Source organism: Mytilus trossulus, chromosome 1 (genome assembly GCF_036588685.1).
Source record: "Mytilus trossulus isolate FHL-02 chromosome 1, PNRI_Mtr1.1.1.hap1, whole genome shotgun sequence".
In the NCBI taxonomy this organism is placed as follows: Eukaryota; Metazoa; Mollusca; class Bivalvia; order Mytilida; family Mytilidae; genus Mytilus; species Mytilus trossulus.
In genome coordinates this window covers 99106143-99120573 of record NC_086373.1, presented here as the reverse complement: position 1 = coordinate 99120573, position 14431 = coordinate 99106143, and the positions used below count along the sequence as shown (strand labels likewise).

General features: G+C 31.5%; 1 protein-coding gene across 7 annotated transcripts in view; it reads left to right on the top strand.

Moving 5' to 3' along the window:
* Positions 1–1933: 1933 nt before the first annotated feature.
* LOC134693149 (dual specificity protein phosphatase CDC14A-like) overlaps positions 1934–14431 on the top strand; it is a 28421-nt gene continuing 15923 nt past the window's right edge. For 5 of the 7 annotated variants that reach the window (XM_063553902.1, XM_063553895.1, XM_063553874.1 and 2 more), the window contains exons 1-11: positions 1935–2287; positions 5075–5165; positions 6247–6322; positions 7244–7336; positions 7711–7790; positions 8462–8591; positions 9295–9382; positions 11429–11659; positions 12129–12267; positions 12803–12965; positions 13358–13473. In XM_063553902.1, the coding sequence (XP_063409972.1) occupies positions 2239–2287; positions 5075–5165; positions 6247–6322; positions 7244–7336; positions 7711–7790; positions 8462–8591; positions 9295–9382; positions 11429–11659; positions 12129–12267; positions 12803–12965; positions 13358–13473 (1256 nt within the window). In that variant the 5' untranslated portion in view covers positions 1935–2238. Of the gene's footprint in view, positions 2288–5074; positions 5166–6246; positions 6323–7243; positions 7337–7710; positions 7791–8461; positions 8592–9294; positions 9383–9867; positions 9956–11428; positions 11660–12128; positions 12268–12802; positions 12966–13357; positions 13474–14431 lie in introns of all 7 variants that reach the window. The other 2 variants (XM_063553866.1, XM_063553891.1) reach the window with 2 other exon arrangements.

Sequence of the window (14431 nt, the reverse complement as noted above, 5' to 3'; positions counted from 1 at the left end):
TCATACAATCGCAGTTACAAAACATTAAACTCGCTTTTATGCTGACAAAGAATAGACAAACTAGGGATACAATGAGATAAGATACAAGTATATGATTCTATCGATCTATATAGTAAGTATATCTGATATGGGTACAGGGGAAATTGGAATGGAGTTTTTGACGTTTACAAGTAGGTCCGTAATTTTCAAGTATTTCTGGAAATAGTTGGTGGTATTTTAGTTCCAGAATCTATAAATTAAGGGGTTAGGGGTTGTCCGATTCCGAAACCCCGAATATAAAGAAGCGAAATTCCGTAGTCCCGAATAAGAAAAGACGAAATCCTGTGTTAAAGGTTCTACCATTCCTCAATAGTATTAAATTGGAATATGGGATATTCCTTCAATTTTTAAGGTTAAAAAAACATGGATAAAAACTAATCCATGCATGTTTCATATTATTTATATTTTATTTATCTGTGACCCGCCTGTAAAGAGAAAGATTAAAGTTCGTGAAATGAATACGCAGACAGGACTGCCCCCTTGCGATGCCCAGTTCTTGATTTGTCAAAAGTTGGTGAAACGGAGAAATGAATACGCAGACATGACTGTCCCCTTCCGATGACCAGTACTTGATTTGTCAGTCTACTTATCGTTTTTGAATTGTTCTAATGAAGTTATATGCAATACTCAGACTCTGTTCACAAAAAAAGTCTACTAGAATTATTCCTTCTTTACCTTCAGTGTCGCTTTTCCTTTTTCTGCAATAGCCCATTTATAACTAGAGATCCATGATGATTATCGTTACTAGGTCAATGTAATCGAGAAACATCACCCGTTGCGATGCTGAGTTATATCCAGAAAGAATACATTGTAGTTTAAAAGGAATGATGACAAGTTATAGAAATCAAGGTTGAGACAGAACAACAAATGACTATTATATTTATATATATATATATATATATAAAAAAATAATCAGTATCGAAATTTTAGTGAGGCAATTGCCTCACTTGCCTCAAGGGTAGTTACGGCCTTGGCAGGGTTAAACAATGTTTGATTTGTTGGTAGGCGCGGGTCCCATATAGCACTGGGAGGCATTCTCAATGACAGGTCGTACTAGAGTTATATAGCCAGCAGCCTTGACCTTTCTTGAACATTCTTTTTGATTCCGTTTAACAAAGCCAAGTGTTCGGTTACTCTTTGCTGTATTGTTTTGTATTTGATTGTTCCGTAAGAGATTGTTCATAGATATTAGAACTCCCAAGTACTTGACACTATACTGGTTCCGGGAGTTTGGTCATGCCCACGACTCGATAACTGCATTGGTATTGGAAAGGTTCTCTGTTCTTTGATGGTGTATACGGTTAATGTTGTATTTTGTTTGGTCAGTTTTATCTCAAAATCATCATCCATGTCTTTTCCCAACTGTCTAACGCTTCAATGTCTTCAAATTTTGCAGTTAATTGGTCTTTACTATTGATAGATTTAGTTAGAACGGTTTAATCCACCATTTTCTACATACGGAAATGCCAATTCTGGAAATTTACAGTTGTTTTCCATTCGTTTGATTGTGAGGTCTTTGTATTTTTTTTTAATAAGGGCCCATGCAGATCCATGCAGATTTTCCCAATTTTCGAGTTCGGTTATTTTTATCTAATTCCGGCTAATTACTTTTTAAATTAGATTGGACTTCTTTCTGATGATATACTGTAAAATGGTCAATAATATGATAAATAGTTAAATGCATGTTATGTAATTAAAATTATAATCAGCTAAATTATGTATCATTAGTTAAAATGGAAAAGATGACATTAAGACTTATAACCGCAGCTGTCATGTCAACACCATTTGACATCGGGCACATGTCAATGTTTCCATTTGATGGATAAACAAATATTTCATTGGTTAAATTTTTAAATTGCTATGCCAACAATTGTTGGCATTATTACAATTGGCTATTTTCTGTCACGTGACCTATTGCAAGCTAATCGTCTATTTCAAACATGGCCGTCGACTACGGAATCAACTAGGGGGGTGTTAAATTTCTTGTTAATTACTGTGAATTGAGGCAGATAAATGGTATAAGATCTAACCATTCATGGATTGGTAGTCCCCAAAACGTACTTTTATTGTTTTTATTTGTAAAGACTTATTTATTTTAACCTATTTTCGAGACAGAAGAGTCAACATTGATTTCGTTGGGGAAATTTTACCATCGATTGAGGTTTTTATTTACTTTTAATAAATCCAGTTTAATTAATTATGGCCGAAGAAAATGAGATAATTGGCAGTGCATCGGAATTTATAAAAGGTGAGTAATAAAGTTCTGTATCATTCCCTTTGTTGAAACTTAGAAAACAGAAACGCCAGAACAAGTCTTGACAAGGTTGCAACGAAATGGCGATTTCCCTCTCGTTTGTGTACTATGTGCAACAGCAAATGGTCATTCAGATAAATCATGATCTCAATGTCTTGCTGTTCTGTTTGAATTAAACGTTTAACCACAAACATCACTTTCTGGACTAACTTGTTCTAGATAATATCTAAAACTGAAAAGATATTAAAAAAGGGGGAGGGTTTTGTATCATTCATATACAACAATACTTCCTAGTTTCTTGCACCTTACCTTACCTAACCTCTGTATCTTTAACCCCCTTTGTAGAGGAACCATACACTAGTATGCATAACTTGTGGCTTTCAAATATACAGTGATGCCTCCACCAAATGCGTTGCAGTGCTGAGACTATATACACAGTGAGATCCTACCCTCACACAATTATATTAAAATTCTGTTATCCTGTATTTACAATGTTTCTGTGTTGATTAAAAGTAATGTCACATACTTTAAAATTCCTCTCTTTCTTTATATATACACTGGTATCACATTTATACCCCTAACCGATAGATGTATTCTTTAAAAATTTTAAAAATTTGAAATCTTAGGTGTCATTCATTATAAATCTTCAATGTGGGTCTAATTGGGGTCTAAGCGTGAAGGGGGATTGACGATATTTTGTAAGCGTGACCCGTGAAAGTCAAATTATTGTATCGTGAAAACGGGAAATTAGGTCTAGTGGAATCCAGGAAATGACAAAAAAAATTGAGAATTGCTTACGTACACAGTGTTAGTGGGAGACATGAATCTGACAAAACTGTAAGCCGGATCAGGCATCGGAACCTCCCAATGAGACCCCCTTCAATGTTTTACTCATACCAAGCTACATTTGTGTAAATACCTGCAGTATTTACATCAGATCAATATTATGAAAAACAACAGTCTTGATTTTCTCATTATGAATTATTCAACTGAAATTTGATTTAAAATGGGTGTGAACGGACCTTTGGTGGGAACAGGGAAGGTGTGAAAGTGTATTATGCGCAAACGGACCTGATGCCGTCAAATGAACCCCTGCCATTGTTAAATTATCTTGCATGTTTTCCAGTATGGTTAGATTGTTCCTGCCATTGGGTGTAAAATAAAGTATTGTTTGTTTCCCCAATCCCGACTGAACCTTCAAATTGGTCGGACTCGAAGAATTTTATTGTCAAAACTAAGTGGAATATTATTTTATTCATTTCCCATTAGCAGGCTTTCCAGATCGACAGATATTGTACCAGCTTTTGGGAAAAAATAAAATTATTTCCCTACCTACAAATGTACATGTACCTACCCACACCTGGCTTGGCAGGATTCGGGAAACAATCAATATATATAAGGCCTTGTCATTATTTATTTTCATTTTTCTCGCCACCACCAGTTCTCATTTCTTAGCATTTATAATCAATTGCATCTAATAAAAAACTTAGGCGTTTTGTATTTTAATCCAATGATAAAGATGAGAGTTGTTAACAACCTAGACTGGCTAAACAGCCCTCCCCAGGTAGGAAATTCCAAGGGTTCTCCTTGTAAAAGGTTTTTAACCCTTTCCTCCATAATGAAGCCTTTTGACGCCACCCCCTTTAATACATAATGACGACTGTGTAGTACCTCCGTTGAAATGCTTTGACTACAAAATGTCTACATCAGACCTAATAAAATTTGTATCCAATATGAAAAGGATATTCATAAGAATATCTGACTTCAATTTATTTGATGAAATATTTGTTTTTTGCAATGCATAAATACTTTAAACATGAGGATTTTATTTTAAAGAAAAAGTCCTATGCAAATCAAGCATGTAAAAAAAAATCCATGGAGGAAAGGGTTAAGCCTTGAGGGATATCTGGCTATAGATCGCTAATCACTAGTACGGGTACATTGACACACCTGACAGGAGAACACTTAATTAGGATAAATGATTGATTGCATTATGTTTCAGCAAATGTGCATGTCAGAGTATTTAGAGATATTTTTTTTAATCCAGATGCAAAAGAAAAGTCAATTTAGAGGCATAATGTATGTTAAATATTAAATAAGTACAGCAATTATCAATAATATTAAGTCATAAGTAAAACAGTAAATACATGAATATTAACTGCAACTAGAGGCCTTGCTGCCCAAGTGGTCTAAGTAGTTACATGTACTACTGAAATCACTAGCCAGTCAACACTGAGGTTGTGAGTTTGAACCCTGTTAGTGTGGGTGCACTTGACTCCAAACTTAATTGACTTGGAGTGTCAGTTTTCCTATCAAAGTTCGGTGGTTTTCTCCCGGCACTTTGGCTTCCTCCACCAATAAAAACTGACTGCCATGAAATATAGCCTAAATGTGGTGCTTAAAAGTGGTGTTAAAACATCAAAAAATCAAATTAACTGCTACTGAACAAATTTCATATTATTGTTCCAAATCCATTTCATAGTTTACAATCACATTGATATCCAGTTTTTCAGTTTAGATTCATTTCAGAATCAAAAGATGCAAAGAACATTTTTTGTACATTTCTATGAAATTGGCTTGATGTCCCCTACTGACAAATGCATTGGGACTTTAGCATCTTTAGGTTTGCACTACATCAGTCTCTCTGTCCATTTGTTATGATGAATACATGTATTCTTTAAAAGACTAAAGGAATCACATTTTCATAAATAATGTTTTTTTTTTATTCATAACTATGTCAGTGTATGTACCATTGGTAATATCTATCATATTATTTTTCAGACCGACTGTATTTTGCAACATTACGGGCCAAACCAAGATCTACAGCACATACACATTACTTCTGTGTGGACGATGAATTGATTTATGAAAAGTAAGTATATAGTTTTAATCATGTTGGACAATGTTAATATTTTAAGAATTATATTTAGCATTGTTAACTGTACATAGTATCCACCTATACTACCTAGCCCACATGAAGACGATAAGTCTTTAGTATCACAGTACGACAAGTGACCAGTGTACATGTTTTGTAGATTGAGGAAAATTGAATTTTCAGGGATCAATGTGGATATTAAAAGTGTAAACAAGCCATTATTTTCTTTTCTTGCAGACGTGTGTACATCGTTGAACATTTAAATTTAGTACAGTAGTTCACCTTTACTCACTAAATCTAGAAAAATTGGTTTCCCACAAACATGACAAATAATATTGAATCAACAGCATGTAAATGTTGTAATATAAAAGATTGTTTCTCATACTTTCTATATGTGCTCAATGCTGTACAATTGGTGTGATACAAAATGTATTATATACTGTGGATTCATTTATTTTTGTGGGTACCAATTTTTGATGGATTATAAAAAACTTGCATGTTCGTGGATATTTAATTTTGTGGTTTTGCCAAAGTCTGCATATAAGCCTATAGGAAATTTGTTATTTGTTGAACATTTAATTTTGTGGTTCTGTAACTTCACATGTACCAACGAAAGCAACGAAAATTGGTATCCAACAAATAATAATGAATCTACAGTATTGCAGTTATATATGCCTTCTTATCATATCAAACAAAATATCAGTCATCAATGGACAAAATGTTTTTCTGTGATGAAAATTTACCTTTTTTACAACAAATATTTTAAAATGAACACTATTTCCTTGTCTTGATGAATTGATATTTAGAAAAGATGAGGAAGAAAAATTGAACTTGATGTGTTGTAATTACAACTAAAAAAAACATGAAATGTTAAACCTTTAATTAGGTTCTTAACAAATTTGCTTTTATGAAAACTAAGTTTTTTTCAAGTGCATTTGTAATTTGATGCTCTCAAATATCGTATTCTTATAAACAAGGACAAACTTTGTTACATGACTGCTTATACACATTTTCTGCCTCTTTAGGCTCTCTAGTTTTAAAAGTATGTTATATCTAACTTTTTATTTTAATATTTCAGTTTTTATGCTGATTTTGGGCCATTGAACTTGGCACAATTATATAGATACTGCTGTAAGCTGAACAAGAAATTAAAGGTAACTTTATTTTGTACCAGGATGTATTAATTTACGTGTTTATATGAAGTTGCACAATCACAGTATTGAACTGTTTTATTTATACTTAAAATGGGGGTAAAGTTCAAACCTTAACATTTTCAAACTTTTGCTCATAAATAAATGTATACATATTTAAAATGAATTACAATGAATTATGTTTTATTGTTATGGTATATTGGTAAATATAAATAGAAGTTTCATCCATTTGCTTATAGTTTACAGTCATACATGTACAAATGTCATATGGTATTTAAACCTTGTTTGGCTAAGTTCCAGGTAACCTTTGGCTTTGACCTGCCTCGGGTACAAAGGATTAACCTAGGTGTTCTTTAGTCTGTTGCCAAATATTTCTTACTTTGTCATTTGCAATAAGAAAAACAGGTGTTTTGAAGAATGGATAGAGATTTGTCACTAATTAATTGGCCATGATAAACTTAAATTTGTGTATGTGTAAGATATGGATATCTATGGTGTTTAAAAGGGGGAAAATTTGAATTAAAGTGTAAAGAATAGAAACAAATGAGTGGCACTCTAGACGTCACTAGAAAAGGATAATGCATTCTATAAACCTTTCCACATTTAAGACATAAGCGAAAAGAAAATAGGTTGACCCCTTTTAAATTAATAAATAATTATGATATTTCAAACATTTCAAGGAACAGTTATAGATATGATACAGGTTTATACATTTGTACATGTATGTGTTCTGAAAGAAACTTTTCACCACACGTTTTATTTTAATGAAATGGTTTAATACTCAATATTTCATTAGTTTGCTCCCTACTTTGTCCTATGTCTTATACTTATGTTGGTAAAAACTTGAAAAAAATCTTACTTTTTAGTTTTATGAAGCAAGAAATTATCATTTTCATTTTTCATAAAAAATTACTTTTATTGCAGTCTTTTTCATTAGCTAAGAAGAGAATAATACATTATACAAGTTATGATGCTAGAAAGAGAGCAAATGCAGCATTTCTGATCTCTGCATATTCAGTAAGTATTTCACAGATTGGTATTCTAAAGTTATATCACCATAAGGTTTATAATAAGGGAATGGTTGTATTATAGGGTCAATAGGCAAGGGTGTATTGTTTTGAAAAAGAACAGGAATTCAACAAAATAAATATATTTTGAAAATGCATATTATGAACTAAAACCTTTTCTAATGAACTATTGCATGTTAAGGCATGAAAGGCACGAATGGTAATTGGAATGTGTTTGGTTTTGGACTTATTGATAAAGGGAGTTGTAAAAGTACATGTAAATTTTGACTTCAACTCAATTTTGACCTTCCTTGCATTTGTAATATGGTTTTTTTAAAGATACAGGAAAAACATTCAATGAATTATCGACTTTCTTTGTTTCAGGTTATTTATTTAAAGAAAACACCAGAAGAAGCTTATCGGCCGTTAGTTGCTGGTTCAAATCCTCCATTTCTTCCTTTTAGGTAAGTTATACATTAGGATTCTTAAAAAAGGTACATTTTGACTACTCTAGAAAGTAAGAGCTGATACTTTATGAAAGTATTTGATAAGAATGTTCATGTAAGCAATTGACTTTAACTATTTATTCAGTTATTCAGACTATAATATTAGACATCTTCAATTCTAAGTTATAAGAAGAAATGATTTTTGTAACATGATTACAACATTTCAAGTGGATAGTTAAAGCGTCTCTTGACATAAAAAAAATGAGATGTATACTTAATGTCAGAATTGTCAAAGAGAGACAACTCTCCAACTTAGGCAAAGCAAATACTTGACTTTTGTTTCATGCTTCTGTTTAAATTGACATTAATTCCTAAAAAAAAACAATATTTGCAGAATATGTTACACTTTTTATTCAGTTATACAAATTAAATTGCAATACATTTTTTGAGTATATGCACTTTATAATTGCAATACATTTATTGAGTATATGCACTAAATTGCAATACATTTACTGAGTATACTGTTTATGCACTAAATTTCAATACATTTATTGAGTATATGCACTAAATTTCAATACATTTATTGAGTATATATATGCACTAAATTGCAATACATTTATTGAGTATTTTCTTTTTTATCATCCATATCTAAATTATTATGCTAATATTATTGTTGTTATATTTTACAGAGATGCCTCCTTTGGTGCATGTACATATAACTTGACTTTATTAGACTGTTTACATGGTTTAAGTAAAGCCCTGGCAAATGGATTCTTTAATTTTGATACTTTTGACGTTGATGAGTATGAACATTATGAGGTAAGATTGTAGTTTGCTTTACTTTCATGTAAAATATTTATCATGTAAACAAATTAATACAGATTCTCAAAACTGGAAAAAATGGCTCTCAACATAAAAGAAAATATGTGAAATTGGATAACAAAAGTCTCATGGTGAATATCATTTTAATTGATTTTATTACAATTTGCTTCCTTGCCTCTTCTCAAAAGTATTCAAGTGATCTGAGTTTATTTTTATTTGTGAAATGCATGTTTTAAAGAAGGACGGCATCCTCATGAACAGAAAGTGAACATCACTGACACAGTTGAGCTATGTTTAGTAAATGGATTTTCTACCACAATAATTATGAAATAATGTAATTATATATGAACAGATCATTTCAATGAATACTAAAAAAAAAATATTTATTTTTTAAACAAAGTTTAATTTATTGTTATGTTGCTAATTGCGACATTGTATAATATTTTTTTTTATTACAACACTGAATGACATTACAATGATTACCAATTTTGATGAAATGTTACTACTAAAAAAATATTTACAATTTTTTTTGACATCAGTATATTGTTACAGTTTCATAGTGCCTTCACCAGGAGAATGCTATTAACATTTAAAAAAAAAACCAATATCATCACAAACATTATTATGTTAAGACTTTCAGATTTCAATGTATTTCAATAAAATGTTAAGTTTTTTTTACCACAAAAATTATATGTTACAGAAAGTAGAAAATGGAGATTTCAACTGGATAGTGCCAAATAAATTTTTAGCTTTCTGTGGACCTCATCCTAAAACCAAGATAGAAAATGGTAGGCTTGAAATGTGTTTTTGTATTTGAACATGCTGTCATTATAATTGAAGTATTTGGTGAATGATTGCATGTGGTTGGCGGTGGTTAAGTGATTGACAGCATGTTCTGTAAACTGATGTTTGGGTAACTCAGACTTCAGTTTGACATTAATTGGTATCAGTGTATATCATGTTTGAAGGTAGGGTAATGTATATATGTCTGTTCATTAGTTATCATTTTCAATACAAATTTGGAGATTATGACTGAAATCTTTAGATGGGTTTGGAGAATTCTTAAATTCTGTTTCAGCATTTGTAATGCAAGATTATTTTTTTTTTTTCAAATTTGATAATCAAGATATTGATGGATCCCGTCAAAAATGATTAGACTGAATGAATGACTAGTTAACCTACCTTCAAACATATTACATGTTCATGTTATTTTATAAGTTATAGATTGTAATTTCTATTGGTGTTTATTATTTAATGTTTGTTTATCCTACAGCGGGTAGAAAATGGGGATTTCAATTGGATCATTCCCAATAAAATGTTGGCTTTTAGTGGTCCACATTCCAAGAGCAAGATTGAGAATGGTATGAAATGCATAAAAAACTGCTAGTCTGAAATGCTTGCTTTTCATTCATGTCTGAAAATTTGAAGAAAAATTATAATCTTCACTTAGGAATGAAATTGTTGCTTTTTTGGTCACTTTTCAGTAGTTTTTTTCAGTGCTATATTTTTTTCATGAACATATATATGCACATTGTTAACCATTTAAAATGAAAGAAATCATTGGCTGAGCTTTTTCAATAGCGTTCATGGTAGCATTAAACAAGAAATTTGTTCACTAGTATTGCTGTGAAAACATCTTGCTAAATGTGCATGCATTTTTGACAAGACTATTATCCAATCTGTAGTCTTCTGTTATATCAAACTGTGTGCATGCTACTCTACTATACATGTAGTGTAAATCATTCTTATAACCTTAAATGGTTATTCTTTGGTATATACATAGTGTTAAGTTTGTATATGAAGTAGTATATTACACATAAATATGTAAATGTGACATAATGATAGCATGTATGCATTATTTTAGCAGGTAAACCATGACAGCTAATACTCAAGCTCTAGAGTGAATTCTGAAAAATATAATAACAAATTATTACCCCAAGTTGGTTTACACTTTCTGATGTTTAGATTTCTAGTTGAAAATGATTATGTAATTGACATTTTAACCTCAATTTGGCACTTGCTAAGGGGGATTCCATCTCCAGGTGTAAACATGAAATCTACCTATTCAAATATCCATAAAGTCCTAGACTGATAGTATATATTATGATTTATTACTCTGTGAATTTTATGAAGGAGGCTATGTTTAGAATATTTGAGATACCAAATTTTATGCCAGAAAAGATTTTTTAGGGTATTCCCCAAGTAAAACTTGGGAGTATCAGATGGCTTGTAGTAAGACATCAAGTATGTCCAACAAGTTTCCATTCCTTTCCTGATCTTTCTACATATATTTTTGATCTTTATAATCTTAATCAGTATTAAAAGTATAACTTCTTTTCATCTGTATTTGGTAAATCTTGTGTACACTACCTGCAGTTTAGTGGTAAATTTTATATATAAATGTGTGTATTGTCTAGATTTTATTAGAAAAAAGTATTAAAGTTATTACAAGAGGTTTCTGTCGCAACTCATGTTAGACTTTATCTAGAGATCTTGTCAAGGCATTCTGAAATAAGTTTCTTCTTGATAACTTCCGTTTAGAGATAATAGAATTATTTGAATTATGGAAATTTTGTAAGGAAAATAAATGCATTGAGTTTTCATGTATTTTGTAAGACTGTCTCCTTACATGTATGAAAAACTGTGTCAGAGTTATATTTTATGGGACTTTCCACTACAATTTATTTAAAACTAAAAGTGTTATGAAACAGTATATATATGATTTCTTGACTTACTTCGACTAAAGAGCCATTTTAAAATCATATAAACTTAATAATTTCATCTAGAAAATATGTAACCCAAACTTGATAACTTAGAATTCTGTATCCTTTCAGGCTATCCATTACATGCTCCAGAGGCCTATTTTCCTTATTTCCGGAAGCACAATGTATCAACAATAGTACGATTAAATAAGAAGATATATGATGCTAGAAGATTCACAGATGCTGGCTTTGATCATTTTGATCTGTTTTTCACTGATGGTAGTTGTCCTACAGATAATATAGTGCGGCAGTTTATAGATTTATCTGAGAATGCTGATGGTGCTATAGCAGTTCATTGTAAAGGTAAGATTGGCATGTTAACAGTATATAGACTTATCTGAGAATGCTGATGGTGCTATAGCAGTTCATTGTAAAGGTAAGATTGGCATGTTAACAGTTTATAGACTTATCTGAGAATGCTGATGGTGCTATAGCAGTTCATTGTAAAGGTAAGATTGACATGTTAACAGTTTATAGACTTATCTGAGAATGCTGATGGTGCTATAGCAGTTCATTGTAAAGGTAAGATTGGCATGTTAACAGTTTATAGATTTATCTGAGAATTCTTATGGTGCTATAGCAGTTCATTGTAAAGGTAAGATTGACATGTAGATGATCATATACCTTAATTAAACTTGGTTCAGGGAGATAACTCTTTAAATTGTTATGCATTTGTTAAAGTCAAGTCCCATCAATGTATTTTAAGCATTTACCTTAGAGTATAAATAATTTAATTGTTATTTGATAACATGGATTACTCTTTTAATTTCAGCTGGCCTAGGTAGAACTGGATCTTTAATTGCATGTTATATGATGAAGCATTATAAATTCACAGCAGCAGAATGTATAGCTTGGTGCAGAACATGTCGACCGGGATCTGTGATAGGACCACAACAAAATTTCTTAGAAGAGTAAGTGTATTAAAAATAATGTCATTCAATCTACAGGCCATATATAGAAAGATTGTAGTTCTGAGCTGAGGATTTTAAGGCACTGAAATAAAATATTAATAGAATTAAATCTTCAATACTGACAAAATATGTAACTTAGGAACTTTTCATAAATCTTGAAATATCCTTTGAAGTTATCAAGAAACTTTATATTCATTTTGAAAAATACATCTTATAACAAAAAGATCTTTGAACTTTATATTTTTTCAGTGATTATTAAAGATTTCAAGGTACTCAAAATAATAAGATAATATCTGAAATACAAAAATACCTACAGAAATAAGAAAGCCAACAAAAAACTTGAATTAAAAAAGAATAAGTATATCACAAATAGATAAAATATGGTTTTAAAATACAAAGAGCTGGTCAGTCAAAAAGAGTGAGCAATTACTGTTGACTCTTTTCACACCAAACTTACCATATCTACAGCAATGGTTGTACACATGATAATCTGAATAAGAATATGAACTTTAACTTTCTACACAATCTATTGTAGGAAGCAATCTTGGATGTGGATGCAGGGTGATTTACACAGAGCAAAGTCCAATGATAAAGATCGTACGAGACATCGTCATCACAGCGTGTCAAAGATTCTGTCAGGGGTAGATGATATGAGGATACAGGATGCATTTGATTATCATTATCAGTCAGATGATGATGTTAGTATATTTAATTTATTTTAACTTCAGAATTTTGTAGATAAAACCAAATCAGAGTCAGAGGATTTTAGGCAGAAAAGGTCACCTGACTTAATATATGATAAATGGGAATATGGTTATCATGGTTTTAAATTCCCCAGTGTTTTAATTAAGTTTCATATATTTATTACTGCTTATAATCCTTTCAATATGAATCAGATATATTGCAAGAAGAGCCCATTTATCTTGAAATGAATAAACATTGACTGAATACAAATCTTAAAACCGTTTAAATAATTCTGTTAAAAAAAGAAAGAATGATTTTCTGAGTACTTAAGCAAGATATCAATGAAGTAAGCATTTATAGTTATTACTATTGAAATTATAACAAGTTTATTATGTGTTAATTACAGATGTACACTGGCCCACTAACACGTGGCAGTATGATTGAGACTCAGGGAGACAAATTAAACCAGTTAAAGGTACTGAGGAGAAACCATGCCAGATCTGCTACAACTGGTGCATTTGGGTATGTATTAAGACACTGCATGTCGTGTGTGTGGCTAGGCATGTCACATGCTGCTTAAAACCATCCAGTTTGAACTATGATAAGCACAAACCTGACAATAATAATGTTGAAAGATATGTACATATACCTTATTGGTGATTCAATTCACCAGAGAAAAATGTCTGATATACATCATTAGAACAGACTTGCATATTGATTAGTTTTAGTGCTATTACTGGATGCTGTATGCTATTGTTCAAAAAGCCTTTGGAGTTTTATGATACATTTCTTTTTAACAATTTTAAAAAAGGACACATGTTGAGTATTAAATTAAAGCAGCCACACAAAATGTATGTTTTTACTCAACAAGAAATGTAAAACGTGTTTTCAAGGATAATAAAAAAAGAAAGATTTTTTTTAAAAATACCCACAAATGATGAGGAAACTTTCTTCTAAACAGTCCAAAAAAGTTTGATATGAAATATTTTTATATGCATCTCTCAAGTTTGAAGAGGATACATCTTTCTCTCATTTTTAGCTCACCTGGCCCGAAGGGCCAAGTGAGCTTTTCTCATCACTTTGCGTCCGGCGTCCGTCGTCGTCCGTCGTCGTCCGTCGTCGTCGTCCGTCGTTAACTTTTACAAAAATCTTCTCCTCTGAAACTACTGGGCCAAATTTAACCAAACTTGGCCACAATCATCATTGGGGTATCTAGTTTAAAAATTGTGTCCGGTGACCCCGCCAACTAACCAAGATGGCCGCCATGGCTATAAATAGAACATAGGGGTAAAATGCAGTTTTTGGCTTATAACTCAAAAACCAAAGCATTTAGGGCAAATCTGACATGGGGTAATATTGTTAATCAGGTGAAGATCTATCTGCCCTGAAATTTTCAGATGAATCTGACATTCTGTTGTTAGGTTGCTGCCCCTGAATTGGTAATTTTAAGGAAATTTTGTTGTTTTTGGTTATTATCTTG